The following is a 27276-nucleotide window of genomic DNA, read 5'->3' as shown; positions in this document are numbered from 1 at the left end:
TGGGTCAGCCTTGGTCGCTGCCCAGGTCTGCTGCCCGTCTGGGGCCAACTAAAAAGTCTCAAATCAGATTACATAATCCCAAGATTCGTTTTTCAAAAAGTAGCCACCGCCTTTGTTACCAAGCCCAAGATTAGGGTCACAGCCAGGCAGCGGGGTGCAGCCTGGGTGCCCTGGGTGGGCGTGGAGCCTGGCACAGAGCCTGGCCCACAGCTGGGAAGGCGCCCTCTGTTCCCCAGGGGAGCTCGCAGGCCCTGCCTGGGCCCCGGGGCCACCGTGCTACTATGAGTCTCTCCTGGAAGGAGCGGGTCTTCCTGGCCCTACTGGGAGCAGCCACAGCCTCTGGCCTCACTGTGCTCGTCCTCATCCTGGTGGGGGCCACCAGCGTCCTTCTACCTGCGGACACCAAGGTGTGCGGGACCGGAGAGAGGGCGGGCTGGGCAGGGTGGGGTGCAGGCCCTGCGACCTCCTGACCTCCGTGCTGCCCCTAGTTCGGGATTGTGTTCGATGCTGGCTCCTCCCACACGTCGCTCTTCTTGTACCAGTGGCGAGCAGACAAGGAAAACAACATCAGCCAGGCCCTGGCGTGCCAGGTGGACGGTCAGTGGGGCGGTGGCGGTCAGGGGGGCGGTGGGCGTCCTGAGCCAGGCCCTGGCAGGCTCATGCCTGCTTTAGAGACAAGCTATGTTTCCAGTCGTCGGAAAATCGACATAAAAGAAGAGCCCAGAGGGGTCACAGCCACGCCGCCGGCTGTGGAGTGTGGAGCTGGGCCGTCTTCTCCTGAGCCTGGCCAGAGCCCAGGTCTCCACCCCTCCCCAGGCCTCTCTTGGGCCTGTTGCCTGACTTTCCCAGCTGGCCTTGCGCGTCTGCGTGGCCCCTGCTCCTGGGGTCCTTCCAAACCCAGAGGCAGAGCCTAAGGCGAGGGCCCTGACGACCCCCTCCAGAAGCCCACCCCACCTCTCCCATGCACAGTGGCTCCTGTCCTTCTGGCTTGTGTCTGTCTCGCCTGGAGTTGTTCCCTCTGCCCTCCTCGCTCAGAGCTCCCTCCTCTCCTTAACAGAGGTGGGTTCAAGGCCCACCAGCACCTCACCATGCTCTCACCTTAAGGTCTTCGATGGGGGTGCGGTGGGGGAAGGGAGGATGGGAGGTCGCTTGACCCTGGGCCTGGCACTGTCCCAGCTTTTTTTTTTTCCTTAAGGTATGTTCTACCACTTGCACCACAGCCTCCATTTTCAGCTGTGTGTGTGTGTGCATGTGCGTGTGTGCATGTGTGTGTGTATGTGTGTGTGTGCGCACGCGTGTGTGTGCACGTGTGTGTACATGTGTTGTGCGTGTGTGCATGTGTGCGCATGTGTGTGCATGTGTGTGTGCGCATGTGTGTGCGTGTGTGTACATGTGTTGCGAGTGTGTGCATGTGCATGTGTGTGCGTGTGTGTACATGTGTTGCGAGTGTGTGCATGTGCATGTGTGTGCGTGTGTGTACATGTGTTGCGTGTGTGTGCATGTGCATGTGTGTGTGCGCATGTGTGCGTGTGTGTGAGCGTGTGTGTGCATGTGCATGTGTGTGTGCGCATGTGTGCGTGTGTGTGCGCGTGTGTGTGTGCGTTTAATTGAAGAGTCTCATGGACTTTCCCAGCCTGGCTCTGAAGCTCAGTCCTCAGGTCTCAGCCTCCTGAGTAGCTAGGATCACAGGGTGACCCGCTGGCAGGGTGTTTGAGATAGGGTTTCACTCTGTAGCCCAGCCTCTCTCAATCCCCTGCCTCCATCTCTGAAGTGCTTGGAATATAAACACACACACACACACACACACACACACACACACACACACACACACACACGCAGGCTCTTCAAATAAAACAAAGGAAGTCACTCATCAACAAAAAGCATCAAGGCCTGGGCCTGTCCTCGGAGACCCACCATTCGCCGCACCCTCAGGCTGGACCTTAACCTGCCTGCGATACTGCATTTCAGGGCCTGGAATCTCCTCCTACACCTCTCACCCTGCACAGGCTGGTGAAAGCCTGAAGGGCTGCCTGGGGGAGGCGCTAGGGCTGATCCCAGAGGCCCAGCATCAGGAAACACCCATGTTCCTGGGCGCCACAGCTGGCATGAGACTGCTCAGGTGAGGGGACCACAGGCTATGTCCTGGGAAGGCAGCCTTGGCAGCTGGGGAGGGGAGAGCACGGTGTCCTGCCACACGGCCCTGGTCCTCTCTGCCCAGCCAGAAGAACATCTCCCAGGCAAAGGCCATTCTTGCTGCGGTCACACGGGTGCTGAGCCAGACTCCTGTGGATTTTTGGGGTGCTGAGGTCCTGGCTGGACGAGATGAAGGTGCCTTTGTGTGGATCACCATCAACTATGCCCTGGGGAGGCTGGTCAAGGTGTGGAGGCAGCTGAGGGTGGGGCCGGGGGCAGGGGCGGGGTGGGGGGAGGGGCAGCTGGGGCCGGAGGCGGGGGGGGGGGGGGCGGGGGGGGGAGGGGGAGGGGGGAGGAGCAGCAGGGGCCGGGATCCTGGGCCGGCCGGCTGGCAGGCAGCGGCTCAGGGTGTGTGGCCCGCGGGGCTGAGTGCCCACCGTTGTCAGCCCTTCACGGGAGGATGGATTCAGCCTGCAGAGAGGACTCCAGTGGGTGCCCTAGACATGGGGGACGTCTCGGCCCAGATCAGCTTCGTGCCCGCGGGCCCCATCTTGGACCAGAGCACCCAGGCCACCTTCCACCTGTTCGGCACCAACTACAGCATCTACAGTGAGAGCCACCTGTGTTACGGGCGTGACCAGGTGCTGGGCAGGCTCCTAGCCGCCCTGGCACAGGTGAGTGGGGCTGGAGGGGGCTGAGGGAGCGGGGCGGACATGGAGGCTGGCTGCTGGAGCCTGTGCCACATTCCGCTCCCCGCAGCCTGGCCCCAGAACTGTGGTTCATCACCCATGCTACCACAGCGGCTACCAGGCCGAGCTGCCCCCGGCTGCCCTGCTAGATTCGCCCTGCACGCACCCCTTGGCCACCGGGGAGCTCACCCAGAACCTCACGGTCAAGGGGACCGGCAACCCAGCCGCCTGCGTGGCCGCCATCCGTGGGCTCTTCAATCTCTCCAGCTGCGAGGGCCGAGGAGAATGTGCCTTTGACGGGGTCTACCAGCCCCCACCGCAGGGCCACTTCTACGTGAGCCTCCAGCCCCTGGCCAGGCTGCCTCCCACCCGGGGTGCCCGTCAGGCCCCGAAGACCAGGCAGGGCTGGGGTGGTGGGGGATGGAGGAGGCCTGATGGCACCTAGGGCTCTGGTGCCATGGCGGGGGGGGGGGGGGAGAGGGGATCCTGGAGGCCTGGACTGGCAGGTCCTGGGCTTCTGGCAGCAGGAAGCGTCTCCTCTCCTCCCCAGGCCTTCTCCAACTTCTACTACACCTTCAGCTTCCTGAACCTCACCTCCCGGCAGCCACTGGGCACGGTCAACACCACCATCTGGGAGTTCTGCCAGCGGCCCTGGAGGCTGGTGGGTGGACCCTGGGCACCCAGCCCCCTGTGTGGCCGCCACTGGCACACCGGCCTCTGGGACCTCACGGAGTCTCCCTGGTCAGGGATTGGCGGTGGAGAGGGCAGGCCGCTCTCCAGGTTCTTGCAGCCCTTCACTCCAGGCAGGCAGCCGGGTTTGGGGGAGCCAGGTGCAGAAAGGAAGAAAGCTCCCCAGTCTGCCTGCTCCAGGACTGGGAAGCCTGGCCCCACCCCTGCGGGACCGGCCTCTGGAGGGAGGAGGTGGCCGCTCAGCCAGGCCCTCTGGCTACGGCATGGAGGGCTCCTGAGGCTCTGACCCCTGCCGCCTTAAGCAGCTTCTAGCATGTCTGGGCCCTGTGCGGGGAAGCCTGGAGCCCTCGCCGCTCTGCTGGGGGCGTATGCTGAGGCTCAGGCCCTCACCAGCTATCTGGCTCTGGGCCCTAGGTAGAAGCCAGCTATCCCGGACAGGAGCAACGGCTGTGGAGCTTCTGCACGTCAGGCCTCTACATCCTCACACTGCTGCTGGAGGGCTATGGCTTCCGGGAGGACACCTGGTCCAGCATTGAGTTTCAGAAACAGGTGACCATGGCCTCTAGCCTTGGCTGCTCTGTCCTAGAGCAGGGTGGGGTGGGCTCTGAGCGGCCCCGCGTCCTGCAGGCTGGTGGGGTGGGCTCTGAGCAGCCCCACGTCCTGCAGGGTGGGGTGGGCTCTGAACAGCCCCGCGTCCTGCAGGCTGGTGGGGTGAGCTCTGAGCGGCCCCACGTCCTGCAGGCTGGTGGCGTGGACATTGGCTGGACCCTTGGCTACATGCTGAACCTGAGCAGCGTGGTTCCTGCTGAGGCACCAGCTCAGTGGCGGGCCCAGAGCCACGGCATCTGGACAGCTGGGGTGGTCTTCCTGGTGCTGACCATTGTGGCTATTCTTGGGGCAGGGGCTGTCCAGCTCCTCTGGACTAGACAGAGCCTGTCGGGTATGGATGGTAGTGGGTGACAAGGACACAGTGCAAGAGTGAGGAGCGAGGACTGAACATCTGCTGTCCACACCTTGGGAGCCCGTGGTGGCCTGGGTGGCAGATGACACAGGCATGTCCTCCCCGCCCCTGACCCCCAAGGGCTCTGGCCAGGCAGGCGCCAAGGGCGACGCCCCGACAATCCTGACCCTGCTCTGCCTTAAGGTCGAGAGGCCCTTGATCCCTTCCCTGCCAAGATGGTGGCATGCACAGGCCAGAGCTCCAGGCATGGGCAGCAGGCCGGGAACAGGGTCAGCTTCAGGAAGCAGGGATGGTGGCTGGCTCCGCTGGGGCCCTTGGCTGCCCCACTGGAGGAGATGGGTGGAGCCAGGCCAGACTCCTCTCGGCGTGAGGCTCAGAACCCTGACCACATTGTGACGTGGGGAGCAGTTGTTTGTATTAAAAGCAGACTGGACATGAGATTGCTTCGTGCTCTCAGGACCCGTGGGCTGGTGAAGGTTCTTCACGGGTGCTGGCGGGGGCCACGAAGCACTTAGGGAGAATGCCGATGTGGCCGTCGTGGTGTCCTTCCAGCCACGCCTCGTCCACTACAGGGGACATGCAGGCAACATGTCAGGCTGAGCCCAGACCGAGGAGCTTGGGGAAGCCCAGGCAGCTTGCTGTACCTTCACACAGGACATCCAGCACGTCCCCTCGGTGGAAGGCCAGGTCCACAGGCCCCTGGGCTGAGTAGCTGTGCTGGGCCACCACTTGGTAGAGGATGGGCCTGCCCCCAGCCCCCTGTGGAAAGAGGGTGGGTAACAGGGGTCTCCCCCACACCTGAACAGACAGTGGAGCTGAGTCTCCCCTGCGTTTGAACAGGCTTTCCTGGTGGGCCAGGCCCCCCCCACTCACCCGGCACTGGAGTCGCAGCCCCCTGGGGCCGATGGCTTCGTCCTTCCAGGCCTGCTGCAGGGACTCCTCTCCTTGGATGGGGGTCCACACGCCCTCTGCACCAGGGGCTTGGTAACTGCAAAGAGTCCTCAGGATAGGCCCCAGGGGCAGCCACCATGCCAGGCAGTGCCAGGAAGGCAGTGCCAGGAAGGCAGTGCCAGGAAGGGAGCCGTGGCTGACCTCTGGCATGGCCAGTCTCTTCCTGCAGTAGCTCGGACCCTGGCCTGGCTAAGGAAGCTCGCCTGACGGAGAGGTACCTGACAGACCACGACCATTGCCTGCCCCATCCAACCCAGCCCACCATCTCTCCCCCCTCTCATTCAGCCTCGGCCACTCCCCTCCCCTCCCACCCACCCCCTCCTCCTCCCTGCTAGTTCAGACCACCCCCTTCCTTCTGCCCCGGGATGGCTTTCTGTCCCACCTGAGCTGCCCCAGCTGGGCCTGGCCAGGGAGGGCCTGAGCCAGAAGAGCCCTTAGGGTGGACAGACCAGCTCCCCTGGGGGCCTTCAGGGTCACAGTGAAGGCACACTGCACAGTGACAGGGACAGAGGACTCTGGGCCCTTCACCGCTGCTCCCTGGGGACAGAAAGGAGATGTGACCCTCTTGCAGCCCGAGTGGTCTTCAGGCCCCAGGGACCAGGTGACTTGGGCTGGCTGAGCACTTGAAAGGGTCCTGGAGTGACAGTAGGAGGAGAACGGGACAGGACAGAAGGAAAACTTACCACTGCGACTGAGGGGTCCTGGGAGGGACTGGGGCCCAGCTCCCCAGATGCCAACAGCCCTGCCAGACAGAGCAAGGGTTTGTGTCACCACTGTCTCCCAAAGAGAAGAGTTTGTCTAGAGGCTGACAGGTACCTCTGTTCTGACCCAGCAACCCTCTCCATGTCTGAAGTTCCCTTACCTGAGGGTGGGGGGGCCTGTGTGCCCACCTTCTCCCCCTGGGGCCGCTGCAAGGGAAGCCACAGCTGGGGTAAGGACGAGGGGCTGAGGAGTGGGGTTGGAGCAGGCGACTGTCTCACAAGTAAAGCGCCTCATCGAGGGCCTGTGAGAAGCCTTGGGATCTCTCCTGGTGGAGGCAGGGGTCGGGACTGTTCTGTGGGCTGGGTCTGCTGCTAAAAGGAAGACACCAGCCAAACCCACGGGGAGTGAATTCTCTGGAGCCTTGACCGGGGCAAGGCAAAGAAACTTGATGGTTCCTGGAACCACCGAGAGGTCCCAGCTACATCTGTGGGCGCCCTCGGCATGCCAGGATGGAGTCCAGGGCGGTGCCCACCTTCAAATGCCCTGTGCTGGGGAGAGGTGGTACTGAACTGCAGGGAGGGGAGAGGATAGTCACCGGAGCTGACCTGGGCCCTGACTGAAGCAGGAGGTCAGGGTCAGGAAGGCTGGCAGAGAGTCGGGTAAACTAGGCAGATGTATGTGCAAGAGCTAGAGGTCTCGGGCACCGCTCTGGAGGGGACACGAGCTCCTAGACTGCAGTGGACTAACTATCTGGGGAAGGTATCCAGTGTTAGACGTAAGGCCTGTGTGCAGCCCCAGGGCTTGGGGCTGAAGGCTGTCCTGGGAGGGGAGGCCAGCTGCCTCTGTCCTACCCCTTGGGGCCTGGTGGTTTGGATGTCTTGGGAGGAGGGCTGAGCCCCACCACTGCAGACGCACCCTAACTTGTTGCTAGGCAGTCCCTCTACCACTGCCTGCCCAAGAGAGCTTTGCCAGTGCACAAAGCGTGGCCAGACTATCAGAGCTGCTGGTTGGGCTTCACTGAGTGTCAGTGAGCTGAGCTGGCCCCTCTTGTCCAGCTGACCCCATGACATCCCTGGCCAGGCTGGCGGAGACCATTCCCCCGGGCCCAGGCTCACTCACTGGCTCTTGGCAGGTGACTGATAAGAAGTGGGCAGTGCTGTCTTCCATCTCTGCACCCGGGCGCCGGGGGCTGGGGCTGGCGCTCTGCAGGTCTGGGACTGGGACCCTGGGAGAGAACAGTGCCCTCTCTCCAGGGATGGCCCAGCCCATGGTCTGCCCCAGCCCATCTGCTCCCCTCAGCTCCTCCAGTCCCGCAGTCTGAAGTGAGGTGAGGACCACGAAACTGGGGCAGCAAAGACTCCTGGACTCCTCACTGCTTAGCACCATTTCTGGCACTGAGTTGTGTCCCGTGGGGGCCCGGTGAGGATGTTCTCCCTTTGGCCAGCTTGGCCCAGAGCCTCGATGTTTCACAGGGCTGTCTGGAGTCCTGGGACCACGGGCGGTGCCCTCCCCCCATCCCGTCTCATCCCACCTCCCTTAGCCGCCATTCTCATGGGCGGCAGAAACAGATCATGGAGCGCGGGGAGGGAGAGGGAGGCCAGAGGACCCTTCCCCGGCGCTGCACGTTCCCGTCATGTTCCTTGTCCATTAGGAGTTGACGGTTCCACCCCACGCCCGCCCCACCTGTGAGGGAGGAAAGCCCGGCCTCGCAGGCCAGGCTCCTGCCTGCAACGAGAAGCCCTCTCTTACCGTCGTACTGCAGCCCTGGGCCCAGCTTCACTGCCGGCTGCACGTGCCTGCAGGGACAAAGCCACCACCTTTTCCTGGCCGAGCCAGGCAGACAAGGCCCCCCCCCAGGTCCATGGGGGGGCCTGTGGGCGTGGGGCCTTTCCCAGGGGTGGGTGACCCCACCACTTCTGAGAGGATGTTGGGAGCTCCTGGGGCTGGACAGCAGGGACCAAAGAGGACTCAGAACCCCAACCACCCAGGCGAGGACAAGCCAGGAACCCCTGGGGCAGCCACCCACCTGCGGCGGCTGGACACGCGAGAGCTGGTCACTGGGGATGGTGGAGACCATCACCTGGTGGGTGACGGGGCACAGCTGTGTCGGGCCTTGTCTGGCCGACTTCTTTAGCCACACTGCTTTCAAACCCTCCCTAATCCCCGGTCTATGTCTGTGGGTAGGGGCTGTCTGGGCCCAGCCTGCCAGACCACGGGTGCTGATAATCTAGAGCTGTGTCTCCATAACTTCTCCACCCACAGCCAGGCCACAGCACACCGCCCGAGGGCCCGAGTGCGGCTGCAGGTGACGCAGGAGGTGTGGCCAGTCAAGGGGCAAAAGCAAGTCCAAGGTGGACCTTCTTCACAATGCCATCTCCCAGCCTCCTCCCACCTTTGGAGCGAGCTGCCCCAATATCCTGTGGGTTTTGGTGGCACCATCCGTCCCTAACCTGGGGACTCCCTAGTGAGTGTCCTTGTTGTCTGCAATGGAGATGCAGAGGCAGAGACGTGGAGATGCAGATGCTGGGCGCAGCGCATGCATGTGTGTGCATGTGTGCAAGTGTGCGGCAACCAGTGGTGTCTGGAGGACAGCGAGGGGGCCTCCTCTTTAGCTCAGCGGCTGGTGGGCTCTGACTCCAGGCCCCCAGCCCTGCTGAGGAGACCGGTGAGGAGGGTCTTGTGCCCGTTTTCCACTTGTCCAGCACTCAGACACCTTGACCAGTCCACAGGTCCCTGTGACCACACTGGCAGCCGGGGACCCCCAAGTGCCTCACCTTGGCCTTGCCGAGGAAATCCACGGGCTGCAGCAGCTCTAGGTGTCGCCTGTGGGGCCGGAAGACTTCGCCCCTGGGGACCTGCCGAGGCTGCAGCGGGACCTGGTTCTGGGACAGGGCCGTCTGGACTCGAGTGGCTGTCAGGCCACAGCTGCAGAGCCCTCAGCCTTGGAGCAGAAGGGGCCACCTGGGTCCCCACCACCCCTCACAGGCCACAGCTGCCCCTCAGAGGCCCCTATGTGCCACATCTCTGGTCACGGCCCACTCTCGCCTACACTCCTCACCTGCACCTGGTCCAGGGCAATGTCCAGCCCGCCTTGGATCCCCTCTGGCCACTTGGAGATGGCCTCCACGAGAGTGGTGGCAGCCTCAGTCCAGAGTCCTCGCTGGCACTGCACGCACGCCACATTGTGCAGCACCTGGGAGTGAGGCCGAGGTAACCACAGCCCGGCCTTCGATCACCTGGCCCCGGCCCAGACCCAGCGGCCCGGGCGCCCAGCGGGGCCCGGCAGCTCTGGGGTGGCAGCTGGCTGCTGCGTGTTTGCCTGGCCCAGATGCGGGAGGCCTCTGGCCGTGCCTTGTGTCCTGTTTTCCATGGCAGGGCTGTGATCTTCGGTCTCTTCATTTTTTCTTGGGACACTGGACACTGTTCTTTGTAAAATGGGCCTGTGGCCTGTTTCACCACCACTCTGAACCTGTGCGTCTGGGGTGTCTGAGGGGGGCCCCTGATGTAAGTCCAAGGGACACTGAGAACATGTGGTAGGTCAAATAGCCCACGACCTTCCTGGGGCCCTGCCGGACATGGGGGGGGGGACGAGTGATGCTTCTGAGAGCCCGCCTCCAAGTACCCTCAGCCACAACTAGGATGCAAGCATACGATCAACCCAGAGTTGTTCCACAGAGGCCCTGCTGCCCTGCCGGAGCTTCTGTTCTGTGGCCTGCCTGCCAGGAGGCACAGAGGACATAGCCCTGGGCCTGCAGACAGCACGTTTTCAAACCCTGGCTGCTGGAGCCAGGCGTGTGAGCTCACCCCAGGATTCCTTGACTGTGACTCCCGCTGTCCCCAGAGGAGTGAAGGCTGGACATGGTCATTCACTGGCCTTCCCTCAGAGGAAGGAGCAGAATGTCCTCCCAGAGGCCGCTCACCTTGCCACCTATCTCCAACCCTCTCCTTCTGGGTGCCTCGAAAGGTCTGAGACGGTCTCCCCTGCCCCAGGATAGGGAGCTGGAGGGGCGTTGGGGCTCTGAAAGCTTTAGCCAGGTCACCCACATGACTTAACCATAACCCAGGCACCACTCACAGCTGCATCCAAGGCCTATGAGAGTCATCAAGTCCCCAGGACCTCTGGGGCCCCCCGACAGCACTCCAGAAGTCCCAATAACACCCTAAAATGCCCGGAGCCGCCCCGTTTGCTGGCCCGTGCCCGCTCACCTCCCAGGCTTGCAGCCGGAAGCGGAGGCCCAGCTGTGCGTAGTCGATGGCAGCGTTGCCCCTCAGCTGTTCCAGGGCCGACTGGAAGTCACGCAGGGCCTCCGGGAACCTGTGGGCAGCAGCGGGTCTCAGCATGGCGCAGAAGGGCTGGGCCAGTGCAGATGGCTGTGGGCACCCGCTCAGCCCTGGCCTCTGAAGAGACCAGAGGACCCTGGTACCCCCCCACCTAAGCTCCAAGGCACTCGAGTCCAGACAGATAGCTCCAGGGCTGAGTTCACTGCCCAGCTTGCAGTCCAGGCCCGGGGTCCTCTCCCAGCCGTACACAGGGCTTTGGTGCTCTGTCCCACTTCTCAGGCCCCACACACCAGGGCCGCCTCCTCCTCCAAACTCTGCTTCCTTTCTACACTTTTTTTTTTGCCAGTCCTGGGCTTGAGCTCAGGGCCTGAGCACTGTCCTTGGACTTTCTCAAGGCTAGAGCTCCACCACTTGAGCCTCAGCACCACTTCTGGCTTTTTTCTATGTATGTGGTACCGAGGAATTGAACCTGGATCTTCATGCATGCTAGGCAAGCACTTTAACCACTAGGCCAAACTCCCGGCCTTCCTTTCTACTCTTGCTAAAGACTCCTGGCTCCCACAAGACACCCCATTTCCCCTAGGCAAGCATCCTGGGCTGGCCAGAGCCACAATCTGCTGGCCCACCTCCCCTGGAGGGCTGAGTGACCATCATGCCAGTCTTGGTATCTGACTACCGCAGATGACAGGGAAGAGCCAGGGTGTCGAGAGGGTGCCCTGTGGACCCTAGCAGAGATGGGCAAGGGCTATGTGTAGACACCAGCCTGACAAAGCCTCCCTGCGCAGGCGTAGGGAGCCCAGGACCGAGGGTGGGAGGTGGGGTCTAGGAAGGCGGTGGACCCCGGGAGGAGTCTGCAGAGGTGGATGGCATCAGAGAAGGGTCAGGCACGGGTCTCACCTGTGCAGGTGGAAGTTGGCCACTCCTCGCTGGAGGAAACCCACAGCCATGCAGGGGTCCTTGGCTACTGCCTGGTCAAACGCCTGGGGACAGAAACACCCATGGACACCACAGTTCCTAACCCTGTCAGCCAGCACCTGAACCCACACAAAACCCACACTGACCAGTGGGGTCTCGTCAACTGCCACACCTGCCACCCCCCAGCCGCCCAGGTGCTTTGTCACCATCCACGGTTCTTCCTGATGGCCCAAAGCCAATTTGTACACCAAGGAGGCGAGCGAGACTAGAAGGAAACACTTCCGTGTGTCTCTAGGTGACCTCTGCCCTCTAAAACCCCCTTTTTTCGGTAGTCCACCCACAATCGCACAGAAGGTATTTATTACCATCCCAACAAGAACACAGAAAGGCGTCCCAGTGAGACTGGCTTATCTGATTGGAAGCCCAGCGCTTCCTCAGGCCAGGCTCAGAAACACCAAGTGCTCCTGGTGAGGACAGGCTGCTATCAAGTCCCATAATCACCAATCTAGCCTCCTGAGGGCTGGCTGCTGAACTGGCTCTGACCTCAGTCCACTGGAGGTGAGGCCACTGCTCCTGTTTGCTGTTCCACCACACCCAACAGCCACATGCAACATTACACAGGTTTCATTTCACCGGGCTATGTGGGCCTCCCCAGCCAGCCTGAGCCTCGACGACTTCTGCTAACTATAGCTTCTCCTTGTACCTTCTAGAACCTCAAACTGCTGGCTAAACACGTCTGTGCTCTTGCCAACACTAACGTTGCTGACTTGAGGTAGTGTCCCACCCATCTTCCTCTTACGGGAAAGAACATAACACAGTCCTTCCCCTGTAGTGACACAGCTCAGAGTTGGAAGGGACAGGCTCTCCTAACGCATGACTCACCCTTTCATTGCCTAGTGATAGACTATCCCATTTCCTGGATAATATTCTGAGGTGACTGCAGGTGCAAGTTCAAATGTAAGAAATAACACAGGCCTACGTTGAAAGTGAGCTATGTAACCTGCAGGTGGAAAAACTGGGAGCGTGTGAGAGAAGGGGGGCATTGTCCAAAAAGAAGGGTATCTATTACATGACTTACGTAACTGCCACCCTTCTGTATGTCACTTTTGTAATAACCATTAATTTTTTAAAAAGAAAAAATACAAGAGAGCAAGGAGAGTGGCTTAGTGGTGGAGTGCTTGTGTAGAATGCATGAAGCCCTGGGTTCCATTCCTCAGTACCACATATACAGAAAAAGCTACAGGTGGTACTGTGGCCCAAGTGGTAGATGCTAGCCTTGACCAAGAGAAGCAGCTCAGGGACAGTGCCCAGGCCCTGAGTTCAAGCCACAGGCAAAGAAAGAAAGGAAGAAAGAAAAAGAAAAGAGGGGCTGTGAGTTTGGCCTAGTGGTAGAGTGCTTGCCTAGCATGCACAAAGGCCTGGGTTCAATTCTTCAGTACCACATGAGTAGAAAAGCCAAAAGTGGTGCTGTGGCTCTAGTGGCAGAGTGCTAGCCCTGAGGAAAAAGCCCAAGGACAGTGCTCAGGCCCTGAGTTCAAGCTCCAGGACTGGCAAGAAAAGAAAAGGGGAAAGGAAAGAAAGAATGAATACAGGAGAGGAGACACCCAGCGTGTCACTGTGGGGATCTTGGGGGTGCTGGCAGGGACCCCACTGGGGTTCTCTGTGCTGTCTACTTCTTGTCTCTGCTGTGTGAGCGGTGGTGCCTGGAAGGAGGCAGGATGGGGGGGGGGGCTTTGAGACACGTGCACTGCAGCATGAAGCGTGAACACGAAGCGTGAACACGAAGCATGTGGAAAGGCAGAGCGGGTAGGTGCCCGCCTGCCCCCCACGCGGCAGGGGTGTGGGTGTGAGCATGTGTGCACCCTTCAACTCTGGGTGCTGTTTTGGGAGGCGGAAGCAAATGGACGGTCAGAACCGAGGAGATTAAACCCTGTTTCACTCCCTGGCCACAGGGCCCCCTTCTGATCCCATCTGCGGGTTCCTTCCACTCTCAATCCAAGCAGCCGTGTCTGGCCCAGTGGGAGGCACAGAAGGCACAGGGGCCGCCCTGGACCAACAGGCAGCTCTGGCCTGCCACAGCCTCTCGGAGGAAGCTGCGAGGCCAGCCCGGAGGCCACGCGCGGGTGGCCAGCACGAGGACGCTTTCCCCAGGCGTCTTTCAGGAGAAAGGGACGCAGGGGTCCCGGGGGCGGGGTCCGGGTCGGCAGCCCCGGTGCTCACCAGCAGCGCAGCCTGGGGGTCGCCGGCCAGCAGGTGCACGCAGCCCACGTTGAAGCGCATCCTGGCGGGAGGCTCCGGGACGCTGGAGAAGAGGCGCACGGCACAGCTCCAGTCCCCGCGGGCCACCGCCTGCACGCCACGGTGCCAGTCCTGCACCTGGTCCCCGAGCGATCGCATGGCGGCCAGTGCCTGGGGCAGCAAAGGGGGACGCGGCCGAGGGCAGCTGCGGCCCCGCCAGGGCGTCCCGCGAGGGCCCGGCCACGCCCCCGGGAGGCCACGCCCCTCGCGACCACGCCCCGCCCACAGCCTCCCTAGCCCCGCCCCTACACCACTCTCCCGCCCGACCTTACTGAAGGCGCGGCCCCGCCCACCCTCCACGGCCCCGCCCTCCCGCCGCGGCCCCGCCCTCCCGCCACGCCCACGCCCACCCGCCGCGGCCACGCCCTCCCGCCGCGGCCACACCCTCCCGCCGCGGCCACGCCCTCCCGCCGCGGCCACGCCCCGCCCCTCCAGGCTTCCGCCCCAGCTCGCACTCAGGACTTCCGGGTCCGCCAGCCTCCGGTGCTCCGGAAAAGCAGCTCGGGCGTGCTGCAGCCGTGGAGCCAAGGTTCCGGGCCGTGCGTGGACGGTGCGCGGCGGACCGGCCCGTGCAGGTGAGCGGTCACGGGCCGGGGGGCGGCCCCGGGCCTCGGTCTCGCGCGCCGCCCCGTGCGCGCCCCGAGCGGCCTCGGCCGGGTCCCGGAAGGAAGCCGCGAGGCCGGGCGGACGGGGCCTGCGGGGAGCGCGGCGGCCCGTCCTCGCCGGAGCCTCTGGCGGGCGGGCCGTCCCGCTCGCCGCCCCGCTCGCCGGCCCGGTGTCCCCCGCGCGCGGCCCCCGCCCGGGGCGCAGGGCTGCGTCCCTCGTAAGCCTGGGGGGAGCTGCGGGCGGAGGAGGGCCGGCCCGGCCCCGGCTCGCAGCCCCTCGCCTGGGCAGGGCGGTGTGGGGACAACGCCGCCGGCCCTGGCTCCAGAGCCTGCCGGGGTGAGCAGCCCGGCCCGCACGGCCTCAGCGGCGCCCCCACCCGCTTGCCGCCCGCTGTTTCTGGGCCCTGGGACCCACCGCCGGGGAGCTGGGAAAACGAGGCCCCGACGCGGAGAGCGGGGCACACCAGGGGCACAGGCATGGCAGGGCGGGGGCCCTGGCACCTGTGCACCGGGGCGGGCCCTGGAATGTCCCGTGGTGGCCCTGCCCAGGGCTGCGTCGCCCCGCTGGCCCCAGCGTGGGCACTGCGGCCAGCTGACGGGAGCCGCGGTGAGGGGTGCCAGCGTGCCCTCTGGTGACACTTCGGTGTGACTTGTTCCCAGCCCTCCTGGTGTCTCACCACCAGCCCGGCCTTCCTGCCTGCTTTGAGGACACGGGCTCCTACGGCGTGTTCCGTTCTTGAGAAAATGGCAGTGCACTGTGCGTCCTGCGAGGCAGCCCTCTTCGCTGATTCTGTCAATGTAGTGCCTGCTTGTCTGTGTCCCCTGTACGTGGAGCAGCTACCGGGCCAGAGTCCTTCCGGTTGGGGACCTTAGGGTAGGAATGGCGATGGAGAGACCCCTCTTGGAAGGTGTGGATCAGCGTGCTGAGGGAGCCTGCTGGGTCTCCCGCAGCTTGCCGAGGATGGGGAGTGTCAATGTGTGCCAGTCAGGCAGTGTGTGCTTCCTTGTCCTCAGGCCAGGTGGTCCAGCAGTAAATACTTGGCCTCACCGGGCTGACCACCAATAGTGAGCATGAGCCGTCCTGCTGGTCCTGTGTCCCTGCAGGAGAAGCCCTGGGTCAACTTCGTGGGCACAAAACCTGTGTCCTACCCCACCTGAGCCCATCCCCTCCTGCCAGCCCCCCTTCAGACCCCTGACTGTGTCCTACCCCACCTGAGCACCCCCTCCTGCCAGCTCCCCCTTCAGTCCCCTGACTGTCCTACCCCACCTGAGCCCCTCCCCTCCTGCCAGCTCCCCCTTCAGACCCCTGACTGTGTCCTACCCCACCTGAGCCCCTCTTCTCCTGCCAGCCCTCCTCCCCCAGTTCAGACCTCTGACTATGAACTACCCAACCCGAGCTCCTCCCCTCCTGCCTGTCCCCCAGGTACATCTGAGACTCCCTGAGCATCTAGCCTGGTCTGATCCTGGAATGGGTAGGAAGAGCAGATGCTCATCGTTGAGTGGGTACCTGAGCTTCTGGGACCCAGGCAGCCCACCAGGAAGAATGAAGTGGAAGAGACACGGGGATGAGGCAGTAGGGAAGGGAGCCCCATGCACTCCACACAGGAGCCTGACTTCCTTACATGGTGACAAGAGCACTGTAGAATGGCCGGCTGGTTCCTCAAGGAAATGGAGACATGTCTATGCCCCCCGTTTTCTCTCACGCGCATGCATGTGTGCACACGCCAGTCCTGGGCTTGAACTCAGCCTGGGCACTGTCCTTTGGGCTTCCTCAAGGCTGGAGCTCTACCACCAGAGTCACAGCACCACTTCTGGCTTTTTCTATATATGTGATACTAAGGAATTGAACTAAGGTCTTTGTGCATGCTAGGCCAGCACTCTACCGCTAGGCCACGCTCCTGGTCCGGATCAAGAGTTCTGTGTCAAGTGGAACTGCATACGGAGGCTTCATCTCAAAACGTACACAAGTCCTCCTGGCAGTAGTATTCATAGTAGTAAAAAGTGTAAATGGGGGGCCAGGAGTTTGGCCTAGTGGTTAAAGTGCTTGCCTAGCATGCATGAAGACCCGGGTTTGATTCCTCGGTACCACATACATAGAAAAAAGCCGGAAGTGGTGCTGAGGCTCAAGTGGTAGAGCTCTAGCCTTGAGAAAGTCCAAGGACAGTGCTCAGGCCCTGAGCTCAAGCCCAGGACTGGCAAAAAAAAAAAAAAAAAAAAAAAAAAAGTGTAAATGGGCTAAGTCTATTAAGTGGTGAATGATGTCATGTGACCTGTCCGCATAAGGTTTTATTCAGCCATAAAAAGGAATGAAATGTTGGGTGTTAGTGGCTCCACCTCTAATCCTAGCTACCAAGAAGTCTTGAGAGCTGAGGACTGTGCTTCAAAGCCAATCTAGACAGGAAAGTCTATGAGACTCTGAATTCTAGTTAACCAAACAAGAAGCTAGAAATGGGGCTTTGACTCAACTGGTAGAGCACTAACCTTGAGTGAAAAAGCTGAAGAATAGCTCCCCCACACCCGTGAAGGACAGTTCTCCCAGGCAGACCTGACATTCCCGTCACTGACGGTTATAAAGGCATGGCATTTCTCACTGGCTGTGTCCTGCTGGCACGGGACGTCGGCTTTGGGGGTAAAAAGCAGAGATGTGTGCCGGGCCCTGGTCCTGTCCCACTGGAGCCTGTCATCCTAGCTACTCAGGAGGCTGAGCTCTGAGGATCACAGGACCTCACAGCTCTGAGGTTCAAAGCCAGCCCAGGTTCTGAAGTCCATGAGACTCATCTCCAGTTAACTACGAGAAAACTGGAAGTGGTGCTGTGCTCAAGAGTATGGAGGTAGCCTTGAGATGAAGAGCTCAGGGACGGATCACAGGCCCAGAGTTCAAGCTCCACCACCGACAGAAAAACCCAGAGATGTTGTCCGTTCTTGGAGAAGGCTGCATTAGCAGCAGCTCCTTAGTGAACACGTGTATGCATCCTTGGATGAAATCTGAAAGTCTCAAGAGGCAGGGGTTGAACAATTAAAAAGGGCCTCAAATGACAGAACGAAGGTGGGAAAGAAAGAATTCAGAGTGGAAGAGACAATTTGATGACTTGGCTCCTGTCTCCTGAGCTCCCGTTGACGCTGGAGTGGGAGGATGGCAACCCTAACTCCTCCTCACAAAGTAACATCTGGCAGCGAGGTAGGGAGGAGCCCATGGTGGTCAGGTTAAGGATAACCAGTCAGAGGCAGCCCCAGTAATCTAGCTATTCAGGAGGCTGACATCTGAGGATCGTGGTTCCAAGCCAGCCTGGGCACTAAAGACTATGAGACTCTTATATCCAATTAACCTCTAGAAAACGGGAAGTGGGGTACAGCTCAAGGGGTGGGGCGGTAGCCTTGAGCTGAAGAACTCAGGGGCAGCGTGCCCAGGCCCAGGGTTCAAGACCCATGACACACACACACACAACACACTCTCACACACACACACAGAATAACCAGTCAGAAAACTGGGGTCTAGATAGATGGGAGTAGTGAGGGACCAGTGGGAAGCTTTGAACATTTCCTGGACTACAGAGTATGGATGGGAGACCCAGTATAAATAGAATAGCAGGTGATCGATATAAGTTCCTCTCCAGTTAGATGATAGACAGGTACGGGCATTAGGCAGGCCTGCTTATGAACAGTTTTCTTTTGACTCCTGGTCTGGTTAGTTTTGCAAGGGTAAACACAAAGTGACTCAGTTCAAGATCTGACACCATCCCCTCTTATCTGTGCAGTTCTTTTCAACTACCCCTGGTTGATTGACTCGTCCTTGCCAGGACTATCTTTGTACCAGGGTCTGGGGGTCTCTTCATAGTGGCATGTCTCAGTTGACTGATGGTATGTCCTACATTGTTTGGGGGGGAGGGGTGACCGACAGATTCAGTGATAGTTAATGCCCAAAGACTCTTTTTATTTCCAGTTGAAGCAACAAGGAGATCAATAGAAATAGTTTTTAAGCAGTGATTACCCGGAACTTATTAAGAATAAAAATCAAATCTGACAAATCTCTGAGAATCATCCGTCCCTCTGTGAGTCTGACTGTACGTCTTGCAGATCCGTAATAACAAAACTCAATCATGGGCCTGGAGCATGGCCCAGTGGTAGAGTGCTCGCCTAGCATGCACAAAGCCCTAAGTTCAATTCTCGGTACCAGATAACTCAGAAAAAGTGGTGCTGTGGCTCAAGTGGCAGAGCGCTAGCCATGAGCTAAAAGTGTCCAAGGACAATGCCCAGGCCTGAGTTCAAGCCCCAGGGCTGGCAAAAAAAACAAGCAAAAAACCCCCAAAACAACAAAAACCCCCAAGTCCTGGTCATGATGAGTTTTGAAACAGCAACAGATTAGACAATCTAGTAAGTTTGTTTTTTTTTTTTTTTACTTTTTCTTTCTTCTTCTTTTTTTTTTTTTTTTTTTTTTTTTGCCAGTCCTGGGCTTGAGCTCAGGGCCTGAGCACTGTCTTTGGACTTTCTCAAGACTTGTGTTCTACCACTTGGGCCTCAGCACCACTTCTGGCTTTTTCTATGTGTGTGGTACCTAGAAATGGAACCCAGGTCTTCATGTATGCTAGGCAAGCACTCTACCCCTGGGCCAAACTCCCGGCCCAATCTAGTTAGTTTTTAACCAAATATAACACTGTTAGGATACTAATTAAGAAATACTAATTAGCTCTCTGTATCCAATGCATCTTACATATCTGGGAAACACATTAGACAAAAAAAATAGCATTTAAGTAAAAAAAATGTTCATTTAAAGGATTTTGACATAAGCACTTAAGTGAACTTTGCTTTTACATTTGTTCTCACTCAAATCTGCTGAACTTCTTTGTTTGAATTTAAAACTTTAAAACTGCCCCTCCCCCGCTGTTTTTTTCCCCTCTGGCCTGTTGAGCTAGTTAAATAGTTACAATTGATGTCCCAAAGCAAATAATTTCAGGAAATATCAGTATTTAAGACAGAAGCACTTTAGTTTGGTAGAAAGGACTTTCTCACACCATGAGAGGTTGTTTTGAACACATTCACACACATTCTTGTACACAAGTTTAAAGATGTACTTAGGTTTTTTTTTTTTTTTTTAAAGTCAACCGTAAGTTTTCTAGGAATTCCAGTGGCAAAAGATATTTTTGCCCATTGCATGATAGAACCATATGGTCAGTGCTAGAAAAGCAAAAGCTTAAATACTTCTGCCAGCAAACCGAATTTTCACAGATAACCATGACCTAGAAGTTAGACAGTCTTTGCTAGCAAGGCACATTAGCATACAAATTGAACCTTGCTGTTTTCTAGAGGGGGGAGCTTGGTGAAAGGGTGAAGCAGCGTGAAAACCCACCCCAGAGAGGGAACTCCCAGATGTAACCACCTTTAGAAAACTGGGCTTTATGGAGTAAGCAGGCCTACAAGCAGACCTACACTCTTAACAGAGTGTGGGTGCTCTCACAGAGAAGAGAGGGAGGGAGGCAGAGAGAGAGAAGGGCGGGAGAGGCGGGGAGGGGGAAGGAAGGAGATTGAACTGCACAAGACAGTTTTCGTTCTAGAGGAGAGGACTGAGAGGCCATCCTGTGCCAGCCTCTCAGGCCTGACAGGCACAGAAGTAAAGGACTTTGCTTAGAAACAGAAGGACAGGCAAGGAGAACAGAGCAAACCTGAACATATAGGACCTCTGACCATTTACCATTGCTTTGGCAGAAACTGTTGCAATAAAATAAGGCGTTGGGGGCTGGGAGTGTGGCCCAGTGGTAGAGTGCTTGCTTAGCATGCAGGAAGATCCAGGTTTGATTCCTCAGTGCCACATACATAGAAAAAGCTGTAAGTGGTGCTGTGGCTGAAGTGGTAGAACTCTAGCCTTGAGAAAGTCCAAGGACAGAGCTCAGGGCCTGAGTTCAAGCCCCAGTCCTGGCAAAATAAAATGAGGCTTTGGCTTTGTGGTATCCTTTAGAGGGAGTCCATGAGGACACAGGACACAGAGGGAAGAGTCTGTGGAATGTTTTGGCAGGGAGTCCCTGAGGAGGTAGAGGGAGGAGTCTATGAATGGAAGGTGATCCAGACCAGGAGAGTTCCTTCCTGTTGAGTCAAGTTCTCTGTTCATTCGGACATCCCCAAGGTGAGAACAGACTGGCCAACAAAGACATGGCGGGGGGGGGGGGGGGGTGGCGGGAGCATAGCCTAGTGGTAGAACGCTTGCCTAGCATGCATGAAGACCTGGGCTCAATGCCTCAGTACCACATACACAGAAAAGCCAGAAGTGGCTCTGTGGCTCAAGTGTCAGAGCACTGAAGACAGTGCTCAGGCCCTGATTTCAAGCCCCAGCACCGGCAAAAAAAAAAAAAAAAAAAGAAAAGGCCTAGGGATCCCCTGGTGGAGCCACGTTGAAAGGGCCTGGGGTTGCCAGCAGAGGGAAGGGGGAGAGGGACGTGAAGTGAGTTCTAAGGTGGTTTGGGTCTATGGAAGGGCAGCCAGGAGGCAGAGGCAGAGGCAGAGGGGACCTAGTGACTGCTGACTGTCTCCTCCTGGGTTTCAGCACCAGGCAGAAGCATTGTTGAAGAGACCTCTACGTGGTTGTTCCAGCAGAAGAGTTTGTTAGACTTGGCCAGCATGGTGGCTCTCGCCTGTCATCCTAGCTACGCAGGAGGCTGAGATCTGAGGACCAAGGTTCAAAGCCAGCCTGGGCACAAAAGGACCTGAGACTCTTATCTCCAATTAACCTCTAGAAAACAGGTGTCCCTGAGCTGAAGAGCTCAGGGACAACACCCAGGCCAAGTTCAAGCCCCATGACCCACAAAAGAGAGTTTATTAGACCTAGATGTGGATGTAGGTGTGGAAAGGCGGAAGGTACGGTGGAGGGAGATTCTCTCGGGGCGCCAGGGGAGGTGTGTCCACAGCAGATGCAGAAGTGACCTCAGAGCCTGGGGATCTCTTGCTTTCCAGAGGCGCCCGCGCTGAGACGGTGAGGACAGGACCTCAGAGGATGAGGACGTGAGTCAGAGTCCAGGGTCCTCTGCTGACTCACAGGTGGTAGACAGACAGGTGATGGCTGGTTTCAGGCAGGTGGTTTCTGGTAAGGCTCTGTGCTGTCCTTGAGGGCGGGAGGTGAGCGGGCAGGGAGCCATTCTTCCTGGTAGACCTCCCAGTGACCATTTCTGCCGACACCACCCTGGGGAGTTGTGTGAGGGAGGACAGGTATGAATGGCTGTGGAGTGGGGCAGCTGACTCCTCAATGAGCCGTCAGTGAACTGACGTTCAGTTTAATAATGTGTTTAACCCCATGCCTAACGCTGGCCTCGTGTGCAGTCAACAAGTCACTCTGACCAGGCCTGCTTTGTCCTGTGCAGTGGGCTGGAAGGGAGGTGGCGAGGCTCTGAGCTGACCCCCGGGGGTTGAGCGCTGCTGCCCCTCCCCACACACCCAGGCCAGCCTCCTGTGTCTGGTGTCTTCAGAGTCCACGGGACTGCCCTTAGTCTGCGGGCACCCCCACCGAGCCTGGGACGGCCAGGGGACTTCTGGGCTGGGCCGGTGTTGTGCCTCCGGCTAAGCATGGTTTGCCTTCAGCTTCTTGCACAGGGTAGAGAGACCTGCGTCCTCAGTCAGCAGGGTGGCTGCTCTCAAGTTCTGTCCATCCTGCTGAGGGCGTCGGGGGGAGCAGGGCGTCGGGAGGCACAGAGCTTCACATCAGCCTCCTGCACGGCCTCCTGGGTGCACCTGGCGGACCGGGGGTGCCCTGGGAGGGACTGGCCACCATGCCACGATGGGAATCATCACCGGGTTGGAGCCCCGATTCTGAAAAAGTGCCACAGAGGCATTGAGCTCCCTCAGAGCAAGCCTGCTGGATATACTGAGGAAAGGGTCAGCTGGGGGTGTTAAGGACAGAGCGGGCTCGGGGATACTGAGGAAAGGGCCAGGACTAGGAATGTTGAGGACTGACCCTGCGCGGAGATACTGAGGAAAGATCCTGGGCTAGAGGTGTTGAGGACTGAGCCTGGGCTGCGGTGTTGAGGGCAGAGACTGGGCTATAGGTGTTGAGGGCAGAGACTGGGCTGTAGGTGTTGAGGACAGATCCTGGGCTATAGGTGATGAGGACAGAGTCTGGACTATAGGTGTTGAGGACAGAGCCTGGGCTATAGGTATTGAGGCAGAGCCTGGGCTGGGGTGTTGAGGACAGAGCCTGGGCTATAGGTATTGAGGCAGAGCCTGGGCTGGGGTGTTGAGGACAGAGCCAGGGCTATAGGTGGTGAGGAAAGATCCTGGGCTATAGGTGATGAGGACAGAGCCTGGGCTGCAATGTTGAGGAAAGATCCTGGGCTACAGGTGTTGAGGACTGAGCCTGGGCTGCGGTGTTGAGGACAGAGACTGGGCTATACGTGATGAGGACAGAGCCTGGGCTATAGGTAGTGAGGACAGAGCCTGGGGTATAAGTGCTGAGGACAGAGCCTGGGCTATAGGTGATGAGGACAGAACCTGGGCTATAGGTGATGAGGACAGAGCCTGGGCTATAGGTGGTGAGGACAGAGCCTGGGCTATAGGTGTTGAGGACAGAGCCTGGGCTATAGGTGTTGAGGACAGAGCCTGGGCTATAGGTGATGAGGACAGAGCCTGGGCTATAGGTAGTGAGGACAGAGCCTGGGGTATAAGTGCTGAGGACAGAGCCTGGGCTATAGGAGTTGAGGACTGAGCCTGGGCTATAGGTGATGAGGACAGAGCCTGGGGTATAGGAGTTGAGGACAGAGCCTGGGCTGCAGTGTTGAGGACAGAGTCTGGACTATAGGTGTTAAGAACAGAGCCTGGGCTGGGGTGTTGAGGACAGAGCCTGGGCTATGGGTGTTGAGGACAGAGCCTGGGCTGGGGTGTTGAGGACAGAGCCTGGGCTATAGGTGATGAGGACAGAGCCTGGGCTGGGGTGTTGAGGACAGAGCCTGGGCTATAGGTGTTGAGGACAGAGCCTGGGCTATAGGAGTTGAGGACTTAGCCTGGGCTATAAGTGATGAGGACAGAGCCTGGCTTATAGGTGTTGAGGACAGAGCCTGGGCTGCAATGTTTAGGACAGAGTCTGGGCTGCAGTATTGAGGACAGAGTCTGGGCTATAGGTGTTGAGGACAGAGCCTGGGCTATAGGTGATGAGAACAGAGCCTGGGGTATAGGAGTTGAGGACAGAGCCTGGGCTATAGGTGTTGAGGACAGAGCCTGGGCTATAGGTGATGAGGACAGAGCCTGGGCTATAGGTGATGAGGACAGAGCCTGGGCTATAGGTGATGAGGACAGAGCCTGGGCTATGGGTGTTGAGGACAGAGCCTGGGGTATAGGAGTTGAGGACAGAGCCTGGGCTATAGGTGTTGAGGACAGAGCCTGGGCTATAGGTGTTAAGAACAGAGCCTGGGCTGGGGTGGTGAGGACAGAGCTTGGGCTATAGGTGTTGAGGACAGAGCCTGGGCTATAGGTGTTAAGAATAGAGCCTGGGCTGGGGTGGTAAGGACAGAGCCTGGGCTATAGGTGATGAGGACAGAGCCTGGGCTATAGGTGATGAGGACAGAGCCTGGGCTATAGGTGATGAGGACAGAGCCTGGGCTATAGGTGTTGAGGACAGAACCTGGGCTATAGGTGATGAGGACAGAGCCTGGACTATAGGTGTTAAGAACAGATCCTGGGCTGGGGTGGTGAGGACAGAGTCTGGGCTATAGGTGTTGAGGACAGAGCCTGGGCTGGGGAGTTGAGGACAGAGCCTGGGCTATAGGTGATGAGGACAGAGCCTGGGCTATAGGAGTTGAGGACTGAGCCTGGGCTATAGGTGATGAGGACAGAGCCTGGGCTATAGATGATGAGGACAGAGTCTGGGGTATAGGGGTTGAGGACACAGCCTGGGCTATAGGTGTTGAGGACTGAGCCTGGGCTATAGTTGTTGAGGACAGAGCCTGGGCTGCAATGTTGAGGACAGAGCCTGGGCTGCAGTATTGAGGACAGAGTCTGGACTATAGGTGTTAAGAACAGAGCCTGGGCTGGGGTGGTGAGGACAGAGCCTGGGCTATAGGTGTTGAGGACAGAGCCTGGGCTATGGGTGTTGAGGACAGAGCCTGGGGTATAGGAGTTGAGGACAGAGCCTGGGCTATAGGTGTTGAGGACAGAACCTGGGCTATAGGTGATGAGGACAGAGCCTGGGCTATAGGTAGTGAGGACAGAGCCTGGGGTATAAGTGCTGAGGACAGAGCCTGGGCTATAGGAGTTGAGGACTGAGCCTGGGCTATAGGTGATGAGAACAGAGCCTGGGGTATAGGAGTTGAGGACAGAGCCTGGGCTATAGGTGTTGAGGACAGAGCCTGGGCTATAGGTGTTAAGAACAGAGCCTGGGCTGGGGTGGTGAGGACAGAGCCTGGGCTATAGGTGTTGAGGACAGAGCCTGGCTATAGGTGTTTAGGACAGAGCTGGGGCTGGGGTATTGAGGACCAAGCCTGGGCTGGGTGTGTTGAGAACAGAGCCTGGGCTATAGGTGATGAGGACAGAGCTTGGGCTGTAGGTGTTGAGGACAGAGCCTGAGCTATAGGTGATGAGGACAGAGCCTGGGCTATAGGTGATGAGGACAGAGTCTGGGGTATAGGTGTTAAGAACAGAACCTGGGCTGTAGGTGTTGAGGACAGAGCCTGGACTATTGGTGTTGAGGACAGAGCTGGAGCTGGGGTGTTGAGAACAGAGCCTGGGCTATAGGTGATGAGGACAGAGCCTGGGCTGTAGGTGTTGAGGACAGAGCCTGGGCTATATGTGATGAGGACAGAGCCTGGGCTATAGGTGTTGAGGACAGAGCCTGGGCTATAGGTGTTGAGGACAGAGCCTGGGCTATAGGTGATGAGGACAGAGCCTGGGCTATAGGTAGTGAGGACAGAGCCTGGGGTATAAGTGCTGAGGACAGAGCCTGGGCTATAGGAGTTGAGGACTGAGCCTGGGCTATAGGTGATGAGGACAGAGCCTGGGGTATAGGAGTTGAGGACAGAGCCTGGGCTGCAGTGTTGAGGACAGAGTCTGGACTATAGGTGTTAAGAACAGAGCCTGGGCTGGGGTGTTGAGGACAGAGCCTGGGCTATGGGTGTTGAGGACAGAGCCTGGGCTGGGGTGTTGAGGACAGAGCCTGGGCTATAGGTGATGAGGACAGAGCCTGGGCTGGGGTGTTGAGGACAGAGCCTGGGCTATAGGTGTTGAGGACAGAGCCTGGGCTATAGGAGTTGAGGACTTAGCCTGGGCTATAAGTGATGAGGACAGAGCCTGGCTTATAGGTGTTGAGGACAGAGCCTGGGCTGCAATGTTTAGGACAGAGTCTGGGCTGCAGTATTGAGGACAGAGTCTGGGCTATAGGTGTTGAGGACAGAGCCTGGGCTATAGGTGATGAGAACAGAGCCTGGGGTATAGGAGTTGAGGACAGAGCCTGGGCTATAGGTGTTGAGGACAGAGCCTGGGCTATAGGTGATGAGGACAGAGCCTGGGCTATAGGTGATGAGGACAGAGCCTGGGCTATAGGTGATGAGGACAGAGCCTGGGCTATGGGTGTTGAGGACAGAGCCTGGGGTATAGGAGTTGAGGACAGAGCCTGGGCTATAGGTGTTGAGGACAGAGCCTGGGCTATAGGTGTTAAGAACAGAGCCTGGGCTGGGGTGGTGAGGACAGAGCTTGGGCTATAGGTGTTGAGGACAGAGCCTGGGCTATAGGTGTTAAGAATAGAGCCTGGGCTGGGGTGGTAAGGACAGAGCCTGGGCTATAGGTGATGAGGACAGAGCCTGGGCTATAGGTGATGAGGACAGAGCCTGGGCTATAGGTGATGAGGACAGAGCCTGGGCTATAGGTGTTGAGGACAGAACCTGGGCTATAGGTGATGAGGACAGAGCCTGGACTATAGGTGTTAAGAACAGATCCTGGGCTGGGGTGGTGAGGACAGAGTCTGGGCTATAGGTGTTGAGGACAGAGCCTGGGCTGGGGAGTTGAGGACAGAGCCTGGGCTATAGGTGATGAGGACAGAGCCTGGGCTATAGGAGTTGAGGACTGAGCCTGGGCTATAGGTGATGAGGACAGAGCCTGGGCTATAGATGATGAGGACAGAGTCTGGGGTATAGGGGTTGAGGACACAGCCTGGGCTATAGGTGTTGAGGACTGAGCCTGGGCTATAGTTGTTGAGGACAGAGCCTGGGCTGCAATGTTGAGGACAGAGCCTGGGCTGCAGTATTGAGGACAGAGTCTGGACTATAGGTGTTAAGAACAGAGCCTGGGCTGGGGTGGTGAGGACAGAGCCTGGGCTATAGGTGTTGAGGACAGAGCCTGGGCTATGGGTGTTGAGGACAGAGCCTGGGGTATAGGAGTTGAGGACAGAGCCTGGGCTATAGGTGTTGAGGACAGAACCTGGGCTATAGGTGATGAGGACAGAGCCTGGGCTATAGGTAGTGAGGACAGAGCCTGGGGTATAAGTGCTGAGGACAGAGCCTGGGCTATAGGAGTTGAGGACTGAGCCTGGGCTATAGGTGATGAGAACAGAGCCTGGGGTATAGGAGTTGAGGACAGAGCCTGGGCTATAGGTGTTGAGGACAGAGCCTGGGCTATAGGTGTTAAGAACAGAGCCTGGGCTGGGGTGGTGAGGACAGAGCCTGGGCTATAGGTGTTGAGGACAGAGCCTGGCTATAGGTGTTTAGGACAGAGCTGGGGCTGGGGTATTGAGGACCAAGCCTGGGCTGGGTGTGTTGAGAACAGAGCCTGGGCTATAGGTGATGAGGACAGAGCTTGGGCTGTAGGTGTTGAGGACAGAGCCTGAGCTATAGGTGATGAGGACAGAGCCTGGGCTATAGGTGATGAGGACAGAGTCTGGGGTATAGGTGTTAAGAACAGAACCTGGGCTGTAGGTGTTGAGGACAGAGCCTGGACTATTGGTGTTGAGGACAGAGCTGGAGCTGGGGTGTTGAGAACAGAGCCTGGGCTATAGGTGATGAGGACAGAGCCTGGGCTGTAGGTGTTGAGGACAGAGCCTGGGCTATATGTGATGAGGACAGAGCCTGGGCTATTGGTGTTGAGGACAGAGCCT

General features: G+C 58.5%; 3 protein-coding genes across 4 annotated transcripts in view; 2 read left to right on the top strand and 1 right to left on the bottom strand.

Moving 5' to 3' along the window:
• The first annotated feature begins 281 nt into the window (after positions 1 to 281).
• On the top strand, positions 282 to 4899 carry Entpd8 (ectonucleoside triphosphate diphosphohydrolase 8). The gene is made up of 9 exons (XM_090331036.1): positions 282 to 407; positions 489 to 597; positions 1969 to 2119; positions 2219 to 2378; positions 2580 to 2807; positions 2893 to 3156; positions 3373 to 3483; positions 3927 to 4061; positions 4254 to 4899. The coding sequence occupies exons 1-9, from the start codon at positions 282 to 284 to the stop codon at positions 4470 to 4472; spliced, it is 1503 nt and encodes a 500-aa protein (XP_090187162.1). The 3' UTR covers positions 4473 to 4899.
• On the bottom strand, positions 4864 to 13851 carry Noxa1 (NADPH oxidase activator 1). The gene is made up of 14 exons (XM_090329420.1): positions 13543 to 13851; positions 11305 to 11387; positions 10333 to 10441; positions 9185 to 9319; positions 8901 to 9008; positions 8153 to 8206; positions 7876 to 7922; positions 7246 to 7657; positions 6287 to 6332; positions 6108 to 6166; positions 5807 to 5961; positions 5347 to 5461; positions 5118 to 5232; positions 4864 to 5039 (listed from the first exon to the last, which is right to left on the bottom strand). Exons 1-14 carry the CDS (start codon positions 13717 to 13719, stop codon positions 4927 to 4929), a joined length of 1728 nt encoding a protein of 575 aa, XP_090185546.1. The 5' UTR covers positions 13720 to 13851; the 3' UTR covers positions 4864 to 4926.
• A 211-nt stretch (positions 13852 to 14062) lies between these two features.
• Exd3 (exonuclease 3'-5' domain containing 3) overlaps positions 14063 to 27276 on the top strand; it is a 135643-nt gene continuing 122429 nt past the window's right edge. For both annotated transcript variants that reach the window (XM_090331034.1, XM_090331035.1), the window contains exon 1: positions 14063 to 14195. The gene's annotated coding sequence lies outside the window, so the exon portion shown is untranslated. The remainder of the gene's footprint in view (positions 14196 to 27276) is intronic.

The sequence above is a fragment of the Megascapheus bottae genome, chromosome 3 (genome assembly GCF_031878675.1).
Source record: "Megascapheus bottae isolate mThoBot1 chromosome 3, mThoBot2.hap1, whole genome shotgun sequence".
NCBI classification, from domain to species: Eukaryota; Metazoa; Chordata; class Mammalia; order Rodentia; family Geomyidae; genus Megascapheus; species Megascapheus bottae.
Note: the sequence above shows the minus strand (reverse complement) of the source record. Positions and strands in the feature narration are given on the sequence as shown.